Genomic DNA, 19,416 nt, shown 5'->3' on the forward strand with positions numbered 1-19,416 from the left:
TAGTACTAGTCATAGAGTACTAGTAGGCATAAACACTTGTGTGCGGTCCAAAACACAGCCCAGCGCTTCCTACTCCACTGACAACCAATCACAGCGCTCCAAATTCCCTCCTATCCTAGGAATAAAAAACTCGCGTACAGGACCCCCCCCCCGCCTTAGTGTTTTAACTAGAGGAGGCCAAGCCCAGCTGGAAGGTACAGGACCCCCCCCCCCCCCCCCCCTTAGTGTTTTAACTAGAGGAGGCCAAGCCCAGCTGGAAGGTACAGGACCCCCCCCCCCCTTAGTGTTTTAACTAGAGGTGGCCAAGCCCAGCTGGAAGGTACAGGACCCCCCCCCCCCCCCCTTAGTGTTTTAACTAGAGGTGGCCAAGCCCAGCTGGAAGGTACAGGACCCCCCCCCCCCTTAGTGTTTTAACTAGAGGTGGCCAAGCCCAGCTGGAAGGTACAGGACCCCCCCCCCCCCCCCTTAGTGTTTTAACTAGAGGTGGCCAAGCCCAGCTGGAAGGTACAGGACCCCCCCCCCCCCCTTAGTGTTTTAACTAGAGGTGGCCAAGCCCAGCTGGAAGGTACAGGACCCCCCCCCCCCCTTAGTGTTTTAACTAGAGGTGGCCAAGCCCAGCTGGAAGGTACAGGACGCTAGTTTTTTATTCCTAGGATAGCTCAGGTTTAGGAGCGCTCGTTTTACCCCTCCGCCACATATTTTGTGGGGGAGCCACATGCGTTGCTCCCCTGCTTGCGGTTATGTTTAGGTTAGAGTTAGAGATAGGGTTAGTACTAGTCATAGAGTACTAGTAGGCATAAACACTTGTGTGCGGTCCAAAACACAGCCCAGCGCTTCCTACTCCACTGACAACCAATCACAGCGCTCCAAATTCCCTCCTATCCTAGGAATAAAAAACTCGCGTACAGGACCCCCCCCCCCCCCCCCCCCGCCCGCCTTAGTGTTTTAACTAGAGGAGGCCAAGCCCAGCTGGGAGGTACAGGACCCCCCCCCCCCCCCCCCCCCCCCCTTAGTGTTTTAACTAGAGGAGGCCAAGCCCAGCTGGAAGGTACAGGACCCCCCCCCCCCCCTTAGTGTTTTAACTGGAGGTGGCCAAGGCCAGCTGGATTAAGGTTGGTGAGGGGTGCGTTAAAACGACTGGATTAAGGTTGGTGAGGGGTGCGTTAAAACGACTGGATTAAGGTTGGTGAGGGGTGCGTTAAAACGACCGGATTAAGGTTGGTGAGGGGTGCGTTAAAACGACCGGATTAAGGTTGGTGAGGGGTGCGTTAAAACGACCGGATTAAGGTTGGTGAGGGGTGCGTTAAAACGACCGGATTAAAATTGGTGAGGGGTGCGTTAAAATGACTGGATTAAGGTTGGTGAGGGGTGCGTTAAAACGACTGGATTAAGGTTGGTGAGGGGTGCGTTAAAACGACCGGATTAAGGTTGGTGAGGGGTGCGTTAAAACGACTGGATTAAGGTTGGTGAGGGGTGCGTTAAAACGACCGGATTAAGGTTGGTGAGGGGTGCGTTAAAACGACCGGATTAAGGTTGGTGAGGGGTGCGTTAAAACGACCGGATTAAGGTTGGTGAGGGGTGCGTTAAAACGACCGGATTAAAATTGGTGAGGGGTGCGTTAAAACGACTGGATTAAGGTTGGTGAGGGGTGCGTTAAAACGACCGGATTAAGGTTGGTGAGGGGTGCGTTAAAACGACCGGATTAAGGTTGGTGAGGGGTGTGTTAAAACGACTGGATTAATCTTGGTGAGGGGTGCGTTTAAACGACTGGATTAAGGTTGGTGAGGGGTGTGTTAAAACGACTGGATTAATCTTGGTGAGGGGTGCGTTAAGACGACTGGATTAAGGTTGGTGAGGGGTGCGTTAAAACGACTGGATTAAGGTTGGTGAGGGGTGCGTTAAAACGACTGGATTAAGGTTGGTGAGGGGTGCGTTAAAACGACTGGATTAAGGTTGGTGAGGGGTGCGTTAAAACGACTGGATTAAGGTTGGTGAGGGGTGCGTTAAGGGCTTGGGAGAGGGTTAAGGTTAGGTTTAGGTGTGCTCTACCACAACGTCTCTCTTGTTTGTTTTTATATCGTGACAGAACCAGGTCCGCCACAACCTCTCTGCCAACGCCATGTTCACTCGTGACAAAGACGGCAGGACCTCCTACTGGCGCATCCGTCCTGCAGCCAACCGAGGCCTCACGCTGAAGCAGGAATGCCAGGTGGGCACGAGCACAGACATATAAACACCACAGACACGAGCACAGACATATAAACACCACAGACATATAAACCTAGACGCCAGGTGGGCACGACCACAGACATATAAACCTAGACGCCAGGTGGGCACGACCACAGACATACAAGTAAGACGCGCAAACGCGGGAAGCGAACGCAGCTCGTAAATTGCAATAACAACAATTAGAATAAATTACGTACTTTTTAAGGTTTTTTTTAAGTTAAGTTTTTTTAAATTAAATGTTTTTTCAAGTTTTTTTTAGTGTGTATGTGTGCGTGCGTGCGTGTTTCTTTTTTAGGTTTTTTTTTTTTTAAGTTTTTTGTTTAAGTTTTTTTTTAAGTTAAGTTTTTTTTTAAGTTAAGTTTTTTGTGTGTGTGCGTTTTTCCTTAAGTTTTTTTTTGAAGTTAAGTTTTTTTTTAAGTTAAGTTTTTTGTGTGTGTGCGTTTTTACTTTAAGTTTTTTTTTTAAGTTAAGTTTTTTTGAAGTTAAGTTTTTTGTGTGTGCGTTTTTCCTTTTTCCTTTTTTTTTAAGTTAAGTTTTTTGTGTGTCGTTTTTCCTTTTTAAGTTTTTTTTAAGTTAAGTTTTTTTTTAAGTTAAGTTTTTTGTGTGTGTGCGTTTTTCCTTTTTAAGTTTTTTTTTTAAGTTAAGTTTTTTTTTAAGTTAAGTTTTTTGTGTGTGTGTGTGTGTGTGTGTGCGTGCGTGCGTGCGTGCGTGCGTGCGTGTGTGTGTGCGTGCATGTGTGTGTTTTTGTGTGTGATACAGCTGCGCCCTCTGGTGGTGGGCGGGTGGTGTTACAGCGTGACACACACACAGACACACACACAGACGTGATCTGCTGGGTCTCATAGTAAATGCTCACTGCGTTCGCAATAAACACCACAGACATATAAACCTAGACGCCAGGTGGGCACGACCACAGACATATAAAGGTAGACGTCCCTCTCTGCCTCTGGAGCCTATATGTGCTCAAGGGGAGGGCAACACTTTCCCTAGATTCCTTGCAAAGCCAATGAGGTCGCTCCAACGATCTGCAGCGGCCAATGAGGTCGCTACAACCAACTGCAGCGGCCAATGGGGCCAAACCCTCACCTTGACATGAACACATGAAGACAAATCCTCACCTTGACATGAACACATTATGGACAAACCCTCACCTTGACATGAACACATTATGGACAAACCCTCACCTTGACATGAACACATTATGGACAAACCCTCACCTTGACATGAACACATTATGGACAAACCCTCACCTTGACATGAACACATTATGGACAAACCCACACCTTGACATGAACACATTATGGACAAACCCTCACCTTGACATGAACACATTATGGACAAACCCTCACCTTGACATGAACACATTATGGACAAACCCTCACCTTGACATGAACACATTATGGACAAACCCTCACCTTGACATGAACACATTATGGACAAACCCACACCTTGACATGAACACATTATGGACAAACCCTCACCTTGACATGAACACATTATGGACAAACCCACACCTTGACATGAACACATTATGGACAAACCCTCACCTTGACATGAACACATTATGGACAAACCCACACCTTGACATGAACACATTATGGACAAACCCACACCTTGACATGAACACATTATGGACAAACCCTCACCTTGACATGAACACATTATGGACAAACCCTCACCTTGACATGAACACATTATGGACAAACCCACACCTTGACATGAACACATTATGGACAAACCCTCACCTTGACATGAACACATTATGGACAAACCCACACCTTGACATGAACACATTATGGACAAACCCACACCTTGACATGAACACATTATGGACAAACCCTCACCTTGACATGAACACATTATGGACAAACCCTCACCTTGACATGAACACATTATGGACAAACCCACACCTTGACATGAACACATTATGGACAAACCCTCACCTTGACATGAACACATTATGGACAAACCCTCACCTTGACATGAACACATTATGGACAAACCCACACCTTGACATGAACACATTATGGACAAACCCTCACCTTGACATGAACACATTATGGACAAACCCACACCTTGACATGAACACATTATGGACAAACCCACACCTTGACATGAACACATTATGGACAAACCCTCACCTTGACATGAACACATTATGGACAAACCCTCACCTTGACATGAACACATTATGGACAAACCCACACCTTGACATGAACACATTATGGACAAACCCTCACCTTGACATGAACACATTATGGACAAACCCTCACCTTGACATGAACACATTATGGACAAACCCACACCTTGACATGAACACATTATGGACAAACCCACACTTTGACATGAACACATTATGGACAAACCCACACTTTGACATGAACACAGAGAATACACACATTTATCCATAGACCAAGTGTAGCTCCATGGAATGGAAAAGCAATTAAACTCATCTTTTTTCTTCTTAAAAAGGCTAAATGCAATGCACAAATACGATTCGATACCGATTATTTCCATTGCAAGACGATACAATTAGATATTTGCTGTTTACATATCGATATACTTTGATTAAAAAAAAATCGATATTTCGATACAGTTGCTATATCGTTGCACCCCTATCTGCAGTACAGTTTGATTTGAGTAAAATTCGGACTTTGATTGGCCACAAGACGTGTGTGATCGCCGGGTTGGTGAAGGTTTCGTAATGTTTTCCACAGAGCATCACAGGGAGAGGCGTACGACATGAAGAGACGGCCTCTCTACGAGAGGAAGGCGTACGACATGAAGAGACGGCCCCTCCACGAGAGGAAGGCGTACGACATGAAGAGACGGCCCCTCCACGAGAGGAAGGCGTACGACATGAAGAGACGGCCCCTCCACGAGAGGAAGGCGTACGACATGAAGAGACGGCCCCTCCACGAGAGGAAGGCGTACGACATGAAGAGACGGCCCCTCTACGAGAGGAAGGCGTACGACATGAAGAGACGGCCTCTCTACGAGAGGAAGGCGTACGACATGAAGAGACGGCCCCTCTACGAGAGGAAGGCGTACGACATGAAGAGACGGCCTCTCTACGAGAGGAAGGGCGACAGATGGAGCCTGCGACGCTGAATCCCGTAGTGAAGTTGTACAGGATAGGTACGCCCTTTTTTCTCTCCACTGACTACTTCACAGTGAGTTGTGTTGACTGTGTTGATTCTAATGCCTCTCCAAAGCTCGCCTGGTTTTCAACCAGCCAAAATTCTCATGTCTCCCCCCTTCTCCACTCCCTCCATTGGCTCCCGGTCGCTGCCCCTCCCCCTTCTCCACTCCCTCCATTGGCTCCCGGTCGCTGCCCCTCCCCCTTCTCCACTCCCTCCATTGGCTCCCGGTCGCTGCCCCTCCCCCTTCTCCTCTCCCTCCATTGGCTCCCGGTCGCTGCCCCTCCCCCTTCTCCTCTCCCTCCATTGGCTCCCGGTCGCTGCCCGCACAGAGTACAAAACTCTGATGCTGGCCTTCAAAGCAACCAAAGGTACGGCTCCCCCATATCTTGCAAGTCTGATCGCACGCTACAAACCCTCCCGTGCGCTCAGATCAGCCGACGCAGGGAAGCTGGAAGTACCATAATTCGCTAAAAATTCAAGTTCTGTTCCAGAACCTCTGGAACAGAACCTCTGGAACAGAGGCTCTGGAAAGAAGGCTCTGGAACAGAACTTCTGGAACAGAGGCTCTGGAACAGAACTTCTGGAACAGAGGTTCTGTTCCAGAGGCTCTGGAACAGAACCTCTGTTCCAGACCTCTGGAACAGAGGTCTGGAACAGAGGTTCTGTTCCAGAGCCTCTGGAACAGAACCTCTGTTCCAGAAGTTCTGTTCCAGAGGTTCTGTTAACCTTCATATACATCTATGTGTTCCGTCGGAACCACTGCTTTATTCTGTTCCTTCATTCCAGACCAGTGTGTGGAGGCGGGACACTGCCACCTGCAGGTGAAGATACGTCCTGCACAGCCAGCCTGGACTGTTTCCATTAAGGAGGAGCCTGAAGATCACATGGTCACCAGTAAGTCTAATAGTCTCTCTCTCTCTCTCTCTCTCTCTGTCTCTGTCTCTGTCTCGTCTCTTACCACCGCGGCTCAGTGACGTCATCTTGTAGTTTTAGTAAAAACAGGGAGGTGTGTTTGGGGTGAGCGGTGAGTCTCTTACCACCGCGGATCAGTGACGTCATGTTGTAGTTTTAGTAAAAACAGAGAGGTGTGTTTAGGTGAGCGGTGAGTCTCTTACCACCGCGGCTCAGTGACGTCATGTTGTAGTTTTAGTAAAAACAGGGAGATGTGTTTGGGTGAGCGGTGAGTCTCTTACCACCGCGGATCAGTGACGTGATGTAGTTTCCGGTGGTCACCGAAAACTGGACTATGAAAATAGGCCTTTAGAATATCTTGCTCACGCACGCACGCACGCACGCACGCACGCACTCAGGCAGGCCCAGTCAAAACCACCCTTCACTTGCATTGAACTCGTTTTCCCAGAAGCCCTTGCAGCCTATTGCATGGGTCGATTTCCAGGTTTCGTCATCATAACGCGACGGCCTCGTCACCAGGTCCGCGACGGCCTCGTCACCAGGTCCGCGACAAATCCGCGATTTCTTTTTAATTATTAAAAAAACGGCGAATTAAACACATAAAACAAATGGCGTCTTACGCAGGGCAAGAACATGGATGAAATAGCGTGGAACGGGTTTATGCAGTCAAACTGTTTTAACTATTGTCCATGGAAATCATGGCTCATTGTTCTCGCCTTGTGTCTTTGTGTCTATAGACTTCCCGCATCTCCCCGTGTGTAAGGAGGAGGAGGAGGAGGTCTGGAGCCCCAGGCCGGAGGGCCAGGAGCAGAGGAGGGAGAGACCAGGGGAGAAGGTCTGGAGCCCCAGGCTGGAGGGCCAGGAGCAGAGGTGGGAGGTGATACCTCAGAGACGAGGGGAGGAGGTCTGGAGCCCCAGGCTGGAGGGCCAGGAGCAGAGGAGGGAGGTGATACCTCAGAGACCAGGGAAGGCCACACAGACATCACTGGCAGTGAAATGTGAAGGTAAATGAATGACTGAATGAATGAATGAATGAATGACCCCCATCTGAAAATATGTTGTTCCAAGGAACCCCTCGGAAGCAAAGATTTGAGTTAAAACGTTTGCTCTGAAAGATATACATTCAAATATTTGCGCCACAAAGATTGCAGACCTACAAGCTCGTAGTGCGGCACTCAGTGTCAGGGAGGTGTCTCTGTATCGTTATATTGTCAGGGAGGTGTCTCTGTATCGTTATATTGTCAGGGAGGTGTCTCTGTGTCGTTATATTGTCAGGGAGGTGTCTCTGTATCGTTATATTGTCAGGGAGGTGTCTCTCTATCGTTATATTGTCAGGGATGTGTCTCTGTATCGTTATATTGTCAGGGAGGTGTCTCTGTATCGTTATATTGTCAGGGAGGTGTCTCTCTATCGTTATATTGTCAGGGATGTGTCTCTGTATCGTTATATTGTCAGGGAGGTGTCTCTGTATCGTTATATTGTCAGGGAGGTGTCTCTGTATCGTTATATTGTCAGGGAGGTGTCTCTGTATCGTTATATTGTCAGGGAGGTGTCTCTGTATCGTTATATTGTCAGGGAGGTGTCTCTGTATTGTTATATTGTCAGGGAGGTGTCTCTGTATCGTTATATTGTCAGGGAGGTGTCTCTGTGTCGTTATATTGTCAGGGAGGTGTCTCTGTATCGTTATATTGTCAGGGAGGTGTCTCTGTATCGTTATATTGTCAGGGAGGTGTCTGTATCGTTATATTGTCAGGGAGGTGTCTCTGTATCGTTATATTGTCAGGGAGGTGTCTCTGTATCGTTATATTGTCATGGAGGTGTCTCTGTATCGTTATATTGTCAGGGAGGTGTCTCTGTATCGTTATATTGTCAGGGAGGTGTCTCTGTATCGTTATATTGTCAGGGAGGTGTCTCTGTATCGTTATATTGTCAGGGAGGTGTCTCTGTATCGTTATATTGTCAGGGAGGTGTCTCTGTATCGTTATATTGTCAGAGAGGTGTCTCTGTATTGTTATATTGTCATGGAGGTGTCTCTGTATCGTTATATTGTCAGGGAGGTGTCTCTGTATCGTTATATTGTCAGGGAGGTGTCTCTGTATCGTTATATTGTCAGGGAGGTGTCTCTGTATCGTTATATTGTCAGAGAGGTGTCTCTGTATCGTTATATTGTCATGGAGGTGTCTCTGTATCGTTATATTGTCGGGGAGGTGTCTCTGTATCGTTATATTGTCAGGGAGGTGTCTCTGTATCGTTATATTGTCAGGGAGGTGTCTCTGTATCGTTATATTGTCAGGGAGGTGTCTCTGTATCGTTATATTGTCAGGGAGGTGTCTCTGTATCGTTATATTGTCAGGGAGGTGTCTCTGTGTCGTTATATTGTCATGGAGGTGTCTCTGTATCGTTATATTGTCAGGGAGGTGTCTCTGTATCGTTATATTGTCAGGGAGGTGTCTCTGTATCGTTATATTGTCAGGGAGGTGTCTCTGTATAGTTATTGTCAGGGAGGTGTCTCTGTATAGTTATTGTCAGGGAGGTGTCTCTGTATCGTTATATTGTCAGGGAGGTGTCTCTGTATCGTTATATTGTCAGGGAGGTGTCTCTGTATCGTTTGCAACAGTCAGTCACTCATATATCTCTGGTCTGTTTTCTAGTGAAAATGTAATTAATTCAGCAGCAGTAACAATAGTGTTTTCTCTCAGTCAGTTGATTCTTCATATCCATATGAGTGAAACGGCCGAGATTTTTCAAACACAGTTCTTATATGAGGCGATCTAAGATCCCCCTTCACTACAAAAAATTTAAAAATAAAGTAAACTAGTCGACTAGTTGCTTAATGTCCTAACACAAGGGAGACGGCGCATCTTTCACCTGATAAATATCAGAGATGTCACATTTACTTTTTATTTCTCAAGGTAACGACGAAGGTTACGACGAGGCTGAGCCCGTGTCCGGCAGCACGTCGACAGGGCAGGCCGTAACGGACGGCGCTGAGGAGGACAGCAGGTCGTCTCTATCGACTAGCGACGACTGGTCGTCTTCGTCTTCGCCCGGCTCGAAATCCGACGACAGCACGGACGACAGTGACGACTGCACGGACGACAGTGACGACTGGGAGGCCGGCAGGGACGAAGGTCAGCCACGTTTTAACCCCCGGGCAGGACGGGGGAGGAAGGAACACCTTTTGGTGTTCATCCATTTTGATACCAGGACCAACTATAGAGCGTCGCAGTCCCGCCCCCTACCAGGGCCCAGGAAATGATTCTCCGTTCATTTTCCTCATAGACTTTTCAAAATGTATTTATTTAACACTAGGATGTCTGAAAAAAATGCACTACTAATATGACGGCTAACGGTCAGGCTGACCGGTGTTTTTCGTGCTATTTGATTGGCCATTGTCTCCCCCACTGTCTAATGATCTTCACACCTCTCTCTGCACCCGTTGACGGCTTGCCATTGTCTTCTAAATGTTACATTCCAACGAATTCAAGGCAGCAGTTTCAACTAGACAGGACAACTCAAAGTTATTTTTTATTTCAGTTTACCAAACTATAATTATAGTGACATCGATGTAATTAATATATATTTGATTGATTGTGCCAAAAAAAGGAAAGAGCTGTGCGTGCGTGCGTGCAAATCAGAAAAGTTTAGGCTACAGACAAAGGAGTTGGGAGTTTGGGAGCGGCTAGCCTTCTATATAATGATGCGCACATATTAGCCTATATATATTTTAAAAATACCCAGCATAATCTTTGGGAAGGCTAAGCCTGGCCTAGCCTTACATACCCGCCGCCTACGATCGATTTAATTTATATATATTTGATTTATTGTGCCAGCAGAAAGGTCCGTAGCAGCAGCACGGTTTATATATACACCCAGGGCTCGACAGTGCGACTAGGTACTCGCATATGCTACTAAAAATAGCACCGTGCGAGTTGTAAATTTCAATTTGTAGCACGGGTGCGACTACAGAATTTGACCGTTCAATCGTGATAAAGACAAGGCTCTGATACAGCAAGAGCAAGTGCACATTCTATAGTCGCAGTTCTATACCTAAATTTATATTCTGTAGTACGGCGGTGTCGTTCGCCAAAAAGAGCAGATCTTCAAGCTAACAACGTGTCGAGGCTCAATGCAGCGTTCATTTGAAGATCTATGCCCCTTTGCTCCCACCGCCCCGCCCCTCCCTGTGTCGCTGCTCCTTCCCCTGTCACTGCTTGCTGTCAGCAGCGGCAGACAGAAAAGAAGACAGAGCGAACGCAGCAGGATAGCATTAGCATGATAGCACATTTGCAAAGTTTGTTTGTAATGTTCAAAGTTCAAACGTAACTTTTAACCAAACGAGGGTGAAACAGCGTGCAGCCGTGCACGCATGCGCGCGCACACACACATGGGGTGGACGGATTTATGTTTATCAAAAACAACCCTTGCTTTCAGCGTTTGTTTACAAAATCGTGTGCGCAGCGTCAATGATAATACGAATGACCGAACTGGCTGGATTCTTCATATCAGTCAGTCAGTGGTCATTGTGTGACCTGCATAATGAGCAACGAAAAAAAGGCAAAGATCTGTCCCCCCACCACCTCCTTCTACCACGCCGAGGTTTAGTTTGTCCGACCTCCTTCTCTGCATAGCAGACTGTAGCTTAGAACATCGGACATATCAGCTACAGTAGATTACTGATTTACTGTCTGAACTGAAGCAGTCAAAGCCAAGGAGAATGTTACAATACTAATTCAGAAGCCTCTGCACTGAATGTCACACTAACATGATAGAACAGCAGGATAAAAACGGATAGCCTGTCTATCCATCCATGAGCAACATATTATCTATCTATCTGCATAAAAACAAAGTATTGCATAAAACATATTGATTATATGAAAACAAACATAACAATGATATGATGAATATCAATATTTTGTGATAATTGCCATATTTCTTCCCGCCCCTACCTCATATCACTTTATTAAAGAAAAATCACACCCATGTGAAGTGAGGGGCGCTCTTGTCATCATCAGGAATCATCTCATACTGGCCAATCAGAATGCCTGTTGCCTGTGATTGGTTAGCTGATTTGCTCGTTTACATATGACATAAATTTTCCCTTCAATGTCAATGGCGTTTAATGTTTTGATGTTTAATTTATGTCATATTTAGCAGAATTTTGACGTAATGTCTCTGTTTGTTTGTCTGTTGATTGTCAATGGCTCATTTTGAGATGTGTGGGGACAAAAGCTGTATATAGGAGGGGCTAGCGCCCCTCAAAAACACATCATTTTTCATCGTGCTCCTAAAATAATTTGTGTGCTACTAGATTTTTCAACTTAGTAGCACACGTGCTACTTGGAGAAATGCTAAGCGTCGAGCCCTGTATACACCATAGGATAGATCAAGTCATGTGACGCATCACCGCCACAAATAGTGCTACAGCGTTATCTAAAATGCACTTCCGCATACCTCACCGTCAGTTACTTGGATATTTTCTCCCTCTCCACGAGAGAGGGGGAGAGGGAGAGAGGGAGAGAGAAAAAAAGAGAGCCGTGATGCGTGGAAATCAGTTCCACTGGTCGCGTGCAGAAACGTTTACAGATGAAGGACGGACAGAACTGTTCTTCTGACTGACAAAACATTTAGAAGTTCGGGACGTCTATCGGGTTGGACTGATTTCAAACACTGTCATTTTTATTTGGCATCGCGCTGATTCGCGCATCGGCGAACATTCTCGCTCCAAGGAAATGTCGGTCGGGTCAAACAGACCATGCTATAAACTTTATTATTCCAGGATAATTGATTCATTTTTATCATCGCCACCTTACATAATTATGCTATAAAGATGGCGTGTATAGTCAACATGTATTTATATCTATTGAGCTATGCGTTTGGTTGAAACAATACGCCAGTCAGTCAATACACCATATTTCACCATATTTTTGATGCGCTGATATATGAAATGAATATGCGCGACATAGTCACAATGCTATAAACTTTATTATTCCAACATAATTATGCTAAAGATGGCGTGTATAGTCAACATGTATTTATATCTATTGAGCTATGCGCTTGGTGGAAACAATACCACACACCATATTTATTTTTCCGTTTCGAGAAATAAAGTCAGACGTTATTTCTGCAAACCGCATATAACAAATATAACATCTAAAACAACATTTAGTTTATGTAAGTTTGTAATGTAAGTTTGCCTACATGTGGAAGGCTAGTTGGAATGCAAATGACACATTAGCTTGAACAATGCCCGTCTCCAGCCGGGAGGGAGGTGTGAAAAGCACTGCTTGTGGGGGAGAAAGGGTGAGGGCTCTAAGAGCGGTCCCACGGACCGAAAAAGAGCAGACATTTTAGTAGAATTATGTCTAAAATCATATTTCCAAAACGTTTCAGATGATGGTTTGAATCGAACATTTAGAAAAAGTCATGCAAGGGGAACTTTCTCAGGACTTCATGGGCAAAGAAAATCCACTTTAAAATTTCAAAATCGGTCAGCCTGACCGCTCCGACGCGCTAGTGTTAAAGACCTTTTAAGCGTCGTACAAAGCCAACTCTTGTCGTGACAAATCATGACAACAAACACAATTTTTTGGGCCAAAAAAATAATTAGAAAGAAGAAAAAAACGGCAGGTTAGGGGTTAAACTAAACACTTTTTTTGTTGTTTTTCTTCTTTGTAATTATTTGTTTGGTCCAAAATATTGTGTTTATTGTCATGAGTTGTCACGACTCGAGTTGGCTTTGTCCGCGGCGTAACCGTCTTTAAATAAATACTTTGTGAAATGTCTATGGGGAAAAATGCATTGGGATTCATTTCCTGGGCCTGGCGTCGTCATGACAGGGGGCGGGACTGCGACACCTTATTAACTCTGCATTTGAACCACGGACCACCTTTTGATGAGGGTTAGTGTCTAACCTCTGTCGCCTTGATGAGGGTTAGTGTCTAAACTCTGTCGCCTTGATGAGGGTTAGTGTCTAACCTCTGTCGCCTTGATGAGGGTTAGTGTCTAACCTCTGTCGCCTTGATGAGGGTTAGTGTCTAACCTCTGTCGCCTTGATGAGGGTTAGTGTCTAACCTCTGTCGCCTTGATGAGGGTTAGTGTCTAACCTCTGTCGCCTTGATGAGGGTTAGTGTCTAACCTCTGTCGCCTTGATGAGGGTTAGTGTCTAACCTCTGTCGCCTTGATGAGGGTTAGTGTCTAACCTCTGTCGCCTTGATGAGGGTTAGTGTCTAACCTCTGTCGCCTTGATGAGGGTTAGTGTCTAACCTCTGTCGCCTTGATGAGGGTTAGTGTCTAACCTCTGTCGCCTTGATGAGGGTTAGTGTCTAACCTCTGTCGCCTTGATGAGGGTTAGTGTCTAACCTCTGTCGCCTTGATGAGGGTTAGTGTCTTGATGAGGGTTAGTGTCTAACCTCTGTCGCCTTGATGAGGGTTAGTGTCTAACCTCTGTCGCCTTGATGAGGGTTAGTGTCTAACCTCTGTCGCCTTGATGAGGGTTAGTGTCTAACCTCTGTCGCCTTGATGAGGGTTAGTGTCTAACCTCTGTCGCCTTGATGAGGGTTAGTGTCTAACCTCTGTCGCCTTGATGAGGGTTAGTGTCTTGATGAGGGTTAGTGTCTAACCTCTGTCGCCTTGATGAGGGTTAGTGTCTAACCTCTGTCGCCTTGATGAGGGTTAGTGTCTAACCTCTGTCGCCTTGATGAGGGTTAGTGTCTAACCTCTGTCGCCTTGATGAGGGTTAGTGTCTTGATGAGGGTTAGTGTCTAACCTCTGTCGCCTTGATGAGGGTTAGTGTCTTGATGAGGGTTAGTGTCTAACCTCTGTCGCCTTGATGAGGGTTAGTGTCTTGATGAGGGTTAGTGTCTAACCTCTGTCGCCTTGATGAGGGTTAGTGTCTTGATGAGGGTTAGTGTCTAACCTCTGTCGCCTTGATGAGGGTTAGTGTCTTGATGAGGGTTAGTGTCTAACCTCTGTCGCCTTGATGAGGGTTAGTGTCTTGATGAGGGTTAGTGTCTAACCTCTGTCGCCTTGATGAGGGTTAGTGTCTAACCTCTGTCGCCTTGATGAGGGTTAGTGTCTAACCTCTGTCGCCTTGATGAGGGTTAGTGTCTAACCTCTGTCGCCTTGATGAGGGTTAGTGTCTAACCTCTGTCGCCTTGATGAGGGTTAGTGTCTAACCTCTGTCGCCTTGATGAGGGTTAGTGTCTAACCTCTGTCGCCTTGATGAGGGTTAGTGTCTAACCTCTGTCGCCTTGATGAGGGTTAGTGTCTAACCTCTGTCGCCTTGATGAGGGTTAGTGTCTAACCTCTGTCGCCTTGATGAGGGTTAGTGTCTAACCTCTGTCGCCTTGATGAGGGTTAGTGTCTAACCTCTGTCGCCTTGATGAGGGTTAGTGTCTAACCTCTGTCGCCTTGATGAGGGTTAGTGTCTAACCTCTGTCGCCTTGATGAGGGTTAGTGTCTAACCTCTGTCGCCTTGATGAGGGTTAGTGTCTAACCTCTGTCGCCTTGATGAGGGTTAGTGTCTAACCTCTGTCGCCTTGATGAGGGTTAGTGTCTAACCTCTGTCGCCTTGATGAGGGTTAGTGTCTAACCTCTGTCGCCTTGCCGGTGCAGCCTGCAGAATCCACCACTCCCCGATGAAGTGTCTGGTGCAGGAATCTGGTGCAACGCACATGTCCTGGTCTTACTCCTGGTGAGAGCAGGAGTGGACCTGGTGAGACGTAGGAAGTGCCCGGCCAGGAGTCAACCCACAGTGCTCCACGCGCCGTATGGCACGCCCGGTACCGGCAGAGTAGTTCTGGAGCAGCGGAGTGTGTCCCTGGTTTTTCCCTAATGGGACTGGACTGATTGAGGGTAGCTACTGGGACATAAGTCGGGACTTGATCACCCCCGGCTGGGTCACCTGAGTGAGGGGTATGATGTTCGAGAGACCCGAAACCCTGTTGACCTCGGGATACATCACTTAGGATACGTCCCAGGTGACCTCGGGATACATCACTGAGGATACGTCCCAGGTGACCTCGGGATACATCACTGAGGATACGTCCCATAGTAGTGTGGCACCGAGTGCCGCGCTACAAGCTTGTAGATCTGCTATTTTTGAGACATTGTGGAAAAGAGTGCAAATCTGTGAATCTTTATATTCGTTCACAGATTTTTTTTTAAAACTGTTGTTTTCGTCGACTAAAACTAAGACGAAAAATGTTCGTCGACTACCTTTTTCCACTGACAAAAACTACATGGAAACTACATGAAAACTAGGCCATGATGAGTAAAACTGAGACTAAATATACTGACGATTTTGTCAACAAACAAAAACTAGACTAAAATGTTAGGAAGGGACTAGTGGACAAGAGATCCACTATAAGTAATTTACACTTGGTTGCATGCTGACAAAATTGTGGGCTTGTAGATCGGCTATTTTCAGCAAGTGAAAAAAACAGTCAAATCACAATCACAATTTGTTCGACTAAATTCAACTGTAGATTTAGTCGACTAAAACCTTATAACATTTAGTCGACTAAAACTAGACCAAACACTGAAACATTCCAGGTGACTAAAATGTGACTTAAGTAAAACTAAATGAAAACTAATTCAAGAGAATAACATTTGCTGCCAAAAACAACACTTGATTTTTAGAACACTTTGTGTTTCTGTTCTTGTTTGAATGCGTCCTCAGGTCTAAGTGGGTTCAACACTCCGGCGACGCATACCAACGTGGAAGGACAGCGGCCGTCCGTCCCGCACGAGGACGAGCGGTCCCGGGACGGCCTGGCCGCCGCGGCGGCGACGACGACGACGAAGAAGGACTTCAACTGTACAGTTTGTGGCTCCATGTTCTATCTGAAGAGGAAGCAGCCCGGGGGGAGGGGGGGGAGGAGGGGGGCGTCCCATGGGACAACAGGGGGGAGGAGGGGGGCGTCCCATGGGACAACAGGGGGTAGAGTCTACTGGAAAGGCTGCTCTAAAAACACACGGGAGTATTCGTACCGCGGGAAAGGAATCTACGTGTACAGTCTGTGATTCAGGGGGGGGGGGGAATCTAACAGTACAGTCTGTGATTCAGGGGGGGGGGAATCTAACAGTACAGTCTGTGATTCAGGGGGGGGGGAATCTAACAGTACAGTCTGTGATTCAGGGGGGGGGGAATCTAACAGTACAGTCTGTGATTCAGGGGGGGGGAATCTAACAGTACAGTCTGTGATTCAGGGGGGGGGGGGAATCTAACAGTACAGTCTGTGATTCAGGGGGGGGGGGGAATCTAACAGTACAGTCTGTGATTCAGGGGGGGGGGAATCTAACAGTACAGTCTGTGATTCAGGGGGGGGGGGAATCTAACAGTACAGTCTGTGATTCAGGGGGGGGGGGAATCTAACAGTACAGTCTGTGATTCAGGGGGGGGGGGGGGAATCTAACAGTACAGTCTGTGATTCAGGGGGGGGGGGGGAATCTAACAGTACAGTCTGTGATTCAGGGGGGGGGGAATCTAACAGTACAGTCTGTGATTCGGGGGGGGGGGGGGAATCTAACAGTACAGTCTGTGATTCAGGGGGGGGGGGGGAATCTAACAGTACAGTCTGTGATTCAGGGGGGGGGGGGGAATCTAACAGTACAGTCTGTGATTCAGGGGGGGGGAATCTAACAGTACAGTCTGTGATTCAGGGGGGGGGGAATCTAACAGTACAGTCTGTGATTCAGGGGGGGGGGGGGGGGAATCTAACAGTACAGTCTGTGATTCAGGGGGGGGGGAATCTAACAGTACAGTCTGTGATTCAGGGGGGGGGGGAATCTAACAGTACAGTCTGTGATTCAGGGGGGGGGGGAATCTAACAGTACAGTCTGTGATTCAGGGGGGGGGGGAATCTAACAGTACAGTCTGTGATTCAGGGGGGGGGGGGAATCTAACAGTACAGTCTGTGATTCAGGGGGGGGGGAATCTAACAGTACAGTCTGTGATTCAGGGGGGGGGGGAATCTAACAGTACAGTCTGTGATTCAGGGGGGGGGGGAATCTAACAGTACAGTCTGTGATTCAGGGGGGGGGGAATCTAACAGTACAGTCTGTGATTCAGGGGGGGGGGGAATCTAACAGTACAGTCTGTGATTCAGGGGGGGGGGGGGGAATCTAACAGTACAGTCTGTGATTCAGGGGGGGGGGGGGAATCTAACAGTACAGTCTGTGATTCGGGGGGGGGGGGGAATCTAACAGTACAGTCTGTGATTCAGGGGGGGGGGGGGAATCTAACAGTACAGTCTGTGATTCAGGGGGGGGGGGGAATCTAACAGTACAGTCTGTGATTCAGGGGGGGGGGGGAATCTAACAGTACAGTCTGTGATTCAGGGGGGGGGGGGAATCTAACAGTACAGTCTGTGATTCAGGGGGGGGGGGGGGAATCTAACAGTACAGTCTGTGATTCAGGGGGGGGGGGAATCTAACAGTACAGTCTGTGATTCAGGGGGGGGGGGGGGGAATCTAACAGTACAGTCTGTGATTCAGGGGGGGGGGGAATCTAACAGTACAGTCTGTGATTCAGGGGGGGGGGGGGAATCTAACAGTACAGTCTGTGATTCAGGGGGGGGGGGGGAATCTAACAGTACAGTCTGTGATTCAGGGGGGGGGGGGGAATCTAACAGTACAGTCTGTGATTCAGGGGGGGGGGAATCTAACAGTACAGTCTGTGATTCAGGGGGGGGGGGGAATCTAACAGTACAGTCTGTGATTCAGGGGGGGGGGGGGAATCTAACAGTACAGTCTGTGATTCAGGGGGGGGGGGGGAATCTAACAGTACAGTCTGTGATTCAGGGGGGGGGGGGAATCTAACAGTACAGTCTGTGATTCAGGGGGGGGGGGAATCTAACAGTACAGTCTGTGATTCAGGGGGGGGGGGAATCTAACAGTACAGTCTGTGATTCAGGGGGGGGGAATCTAACAGTACAGTCTGTGATTCAGGGGGGGGGGGGGAATCTAACAGTACAGTCTGTGATTCAGGGGGGGGGGAATCTAACAGTACAGTCTGTGATTCAGGGGGGGGGGAATCTAACAGTACAGTCTGTGATTCAGGGGGGGGGGGGGAATCTAACAGTACAGTCTGTGATTCAGGGGGGGGGGGAATCTAACAGTACAGTCTGTGATTCAGGGGGGGGGAATCTAACAGTACAGTCTGTGATTCAGGGGGGGGGGGGGGAATCTAACAGTACAGTCTGTGATTCAGGGGGGGGGGGAATCTAACAGTACAGTCTGTGATTCAGGGGGGGGGGGGGAATCTAACAGTACAGTCTGTGATTCAGGGGGGGGGGGGAATCTAACAGTACAGTCTGTGATTCAGGGGGGGGGGGGGGAATCTAACAGTACAGTCTGTGATTCAGGGGGGGGGGGGGAATCTAACAGTACAGTCTGTGATTCAGGGGGGGGGGGAATCTAACAGTACAGTCTGTGATTCAGGGGGGGGGGAATCTAACAGTACAGTCTGTGATTCAGGGGGGGGGGGGGGAATCTAACAGTACAGTCTGTGATTCAGGGGGGGGGGAATCTAACAGTACAGTCTGTGATTCAGGGGGGGGGGGAATCTAACAGTACAGTCTGTGATTCAGGGGGGGGGGGAATCTAACAGTACAGTCTGTGATTCAGGGGGGGGGGAATCTAACAGTACAGTCTGTGATTCAGGGGGGGGGGGGAATCTAACAGTACAGTCTGTGATTCAGGGGGGGGGGGAATCTAACAGTACAGTCTGTGATTCAGGGGGGGGGGGAATCTAACAGTACAGTCTGTGATTCAGGGGGGGGGGGGAATCTAACAGTACAGTCTGTGATTCAGGGGGGGGGGGAATCTAACAGTACAGTCTGTGATTCAGGGGGGGGGGGAATCTAACAGTACAGTCTGTGATTCAGGGGGGGGGGGGAATCTAACAGTACAGTCTGTGATTCAGGGGGGGGGGGAATCTAACAGTACAGTCTGTGATTCAGGGGGGGGGGGGGAATCTAACAGTACAGTCTGTGATTCGGGGGGGGGGGAATCTAACAGTACAGTCTGTGATTCAGGGGGGGGGGGGAATCTAACAGTACAGTCTGTGATTCAGGGGGGGGGGAATCTAACAGTACAGTCTGTGATTCAGGGGGGGGGGGGGGAATCT

At 47.9% G+C, this 19,416-nt stretch overlaps 1 protein-coding gene across 1 annotated transcript in view; it reads left to right on the forward strand.

The window, feature by feature from the left end:
- LOC306925208 (uncharacterized protein) overlaps positions 1–16,310 on the forward strand; it is a gene marked incomplete at its 3' end in the record, with an annotated part of 60,701 nt that extends 44,391 nt beyond the window's left edge. Inside the window, exons 8-13 of the mRNA XM_079503899.1 lie at positions 2,087–2,209; positions 4,947–5,367; positions 6,159–6,266; positions 7,022–7,288; positions 9,197–9,415; positions 15,967–16,310. Of these exons, the coding sequence (XP_079360025.1) occupies positions 2,087–2,209; positions 4,947–5,367; positions 6,159–6,266; positions 7,022–7,288; positions 9,197–9,415; positions 15,967–16,310 (1,482 nt within the window). The remainder of the gene's footprint in view (positions 1–2,086; positions 2,210–4,946; positions 5,368–6,158; positions 6,267–7,021; positions 7,289–9,196; positions 9,416–15,966) is intronic.
- Between the last annotated feature and the right edge of the window lie 3,106 nt (positions 16,311–19,416).

The sequence above is a fragment of the Electrona antarctica genome (assembly GCF_951216825.1).
Source record: "Electrona antarctica genome assembly, chromosome: 6".
In the NCBI taxonomy this organism is placed as follows: Eukaryota; Metazoa; Chordata; class Actinopteri; order Myctophiformes; family Myctophidae; genus Electrona; species Electrona antarctica.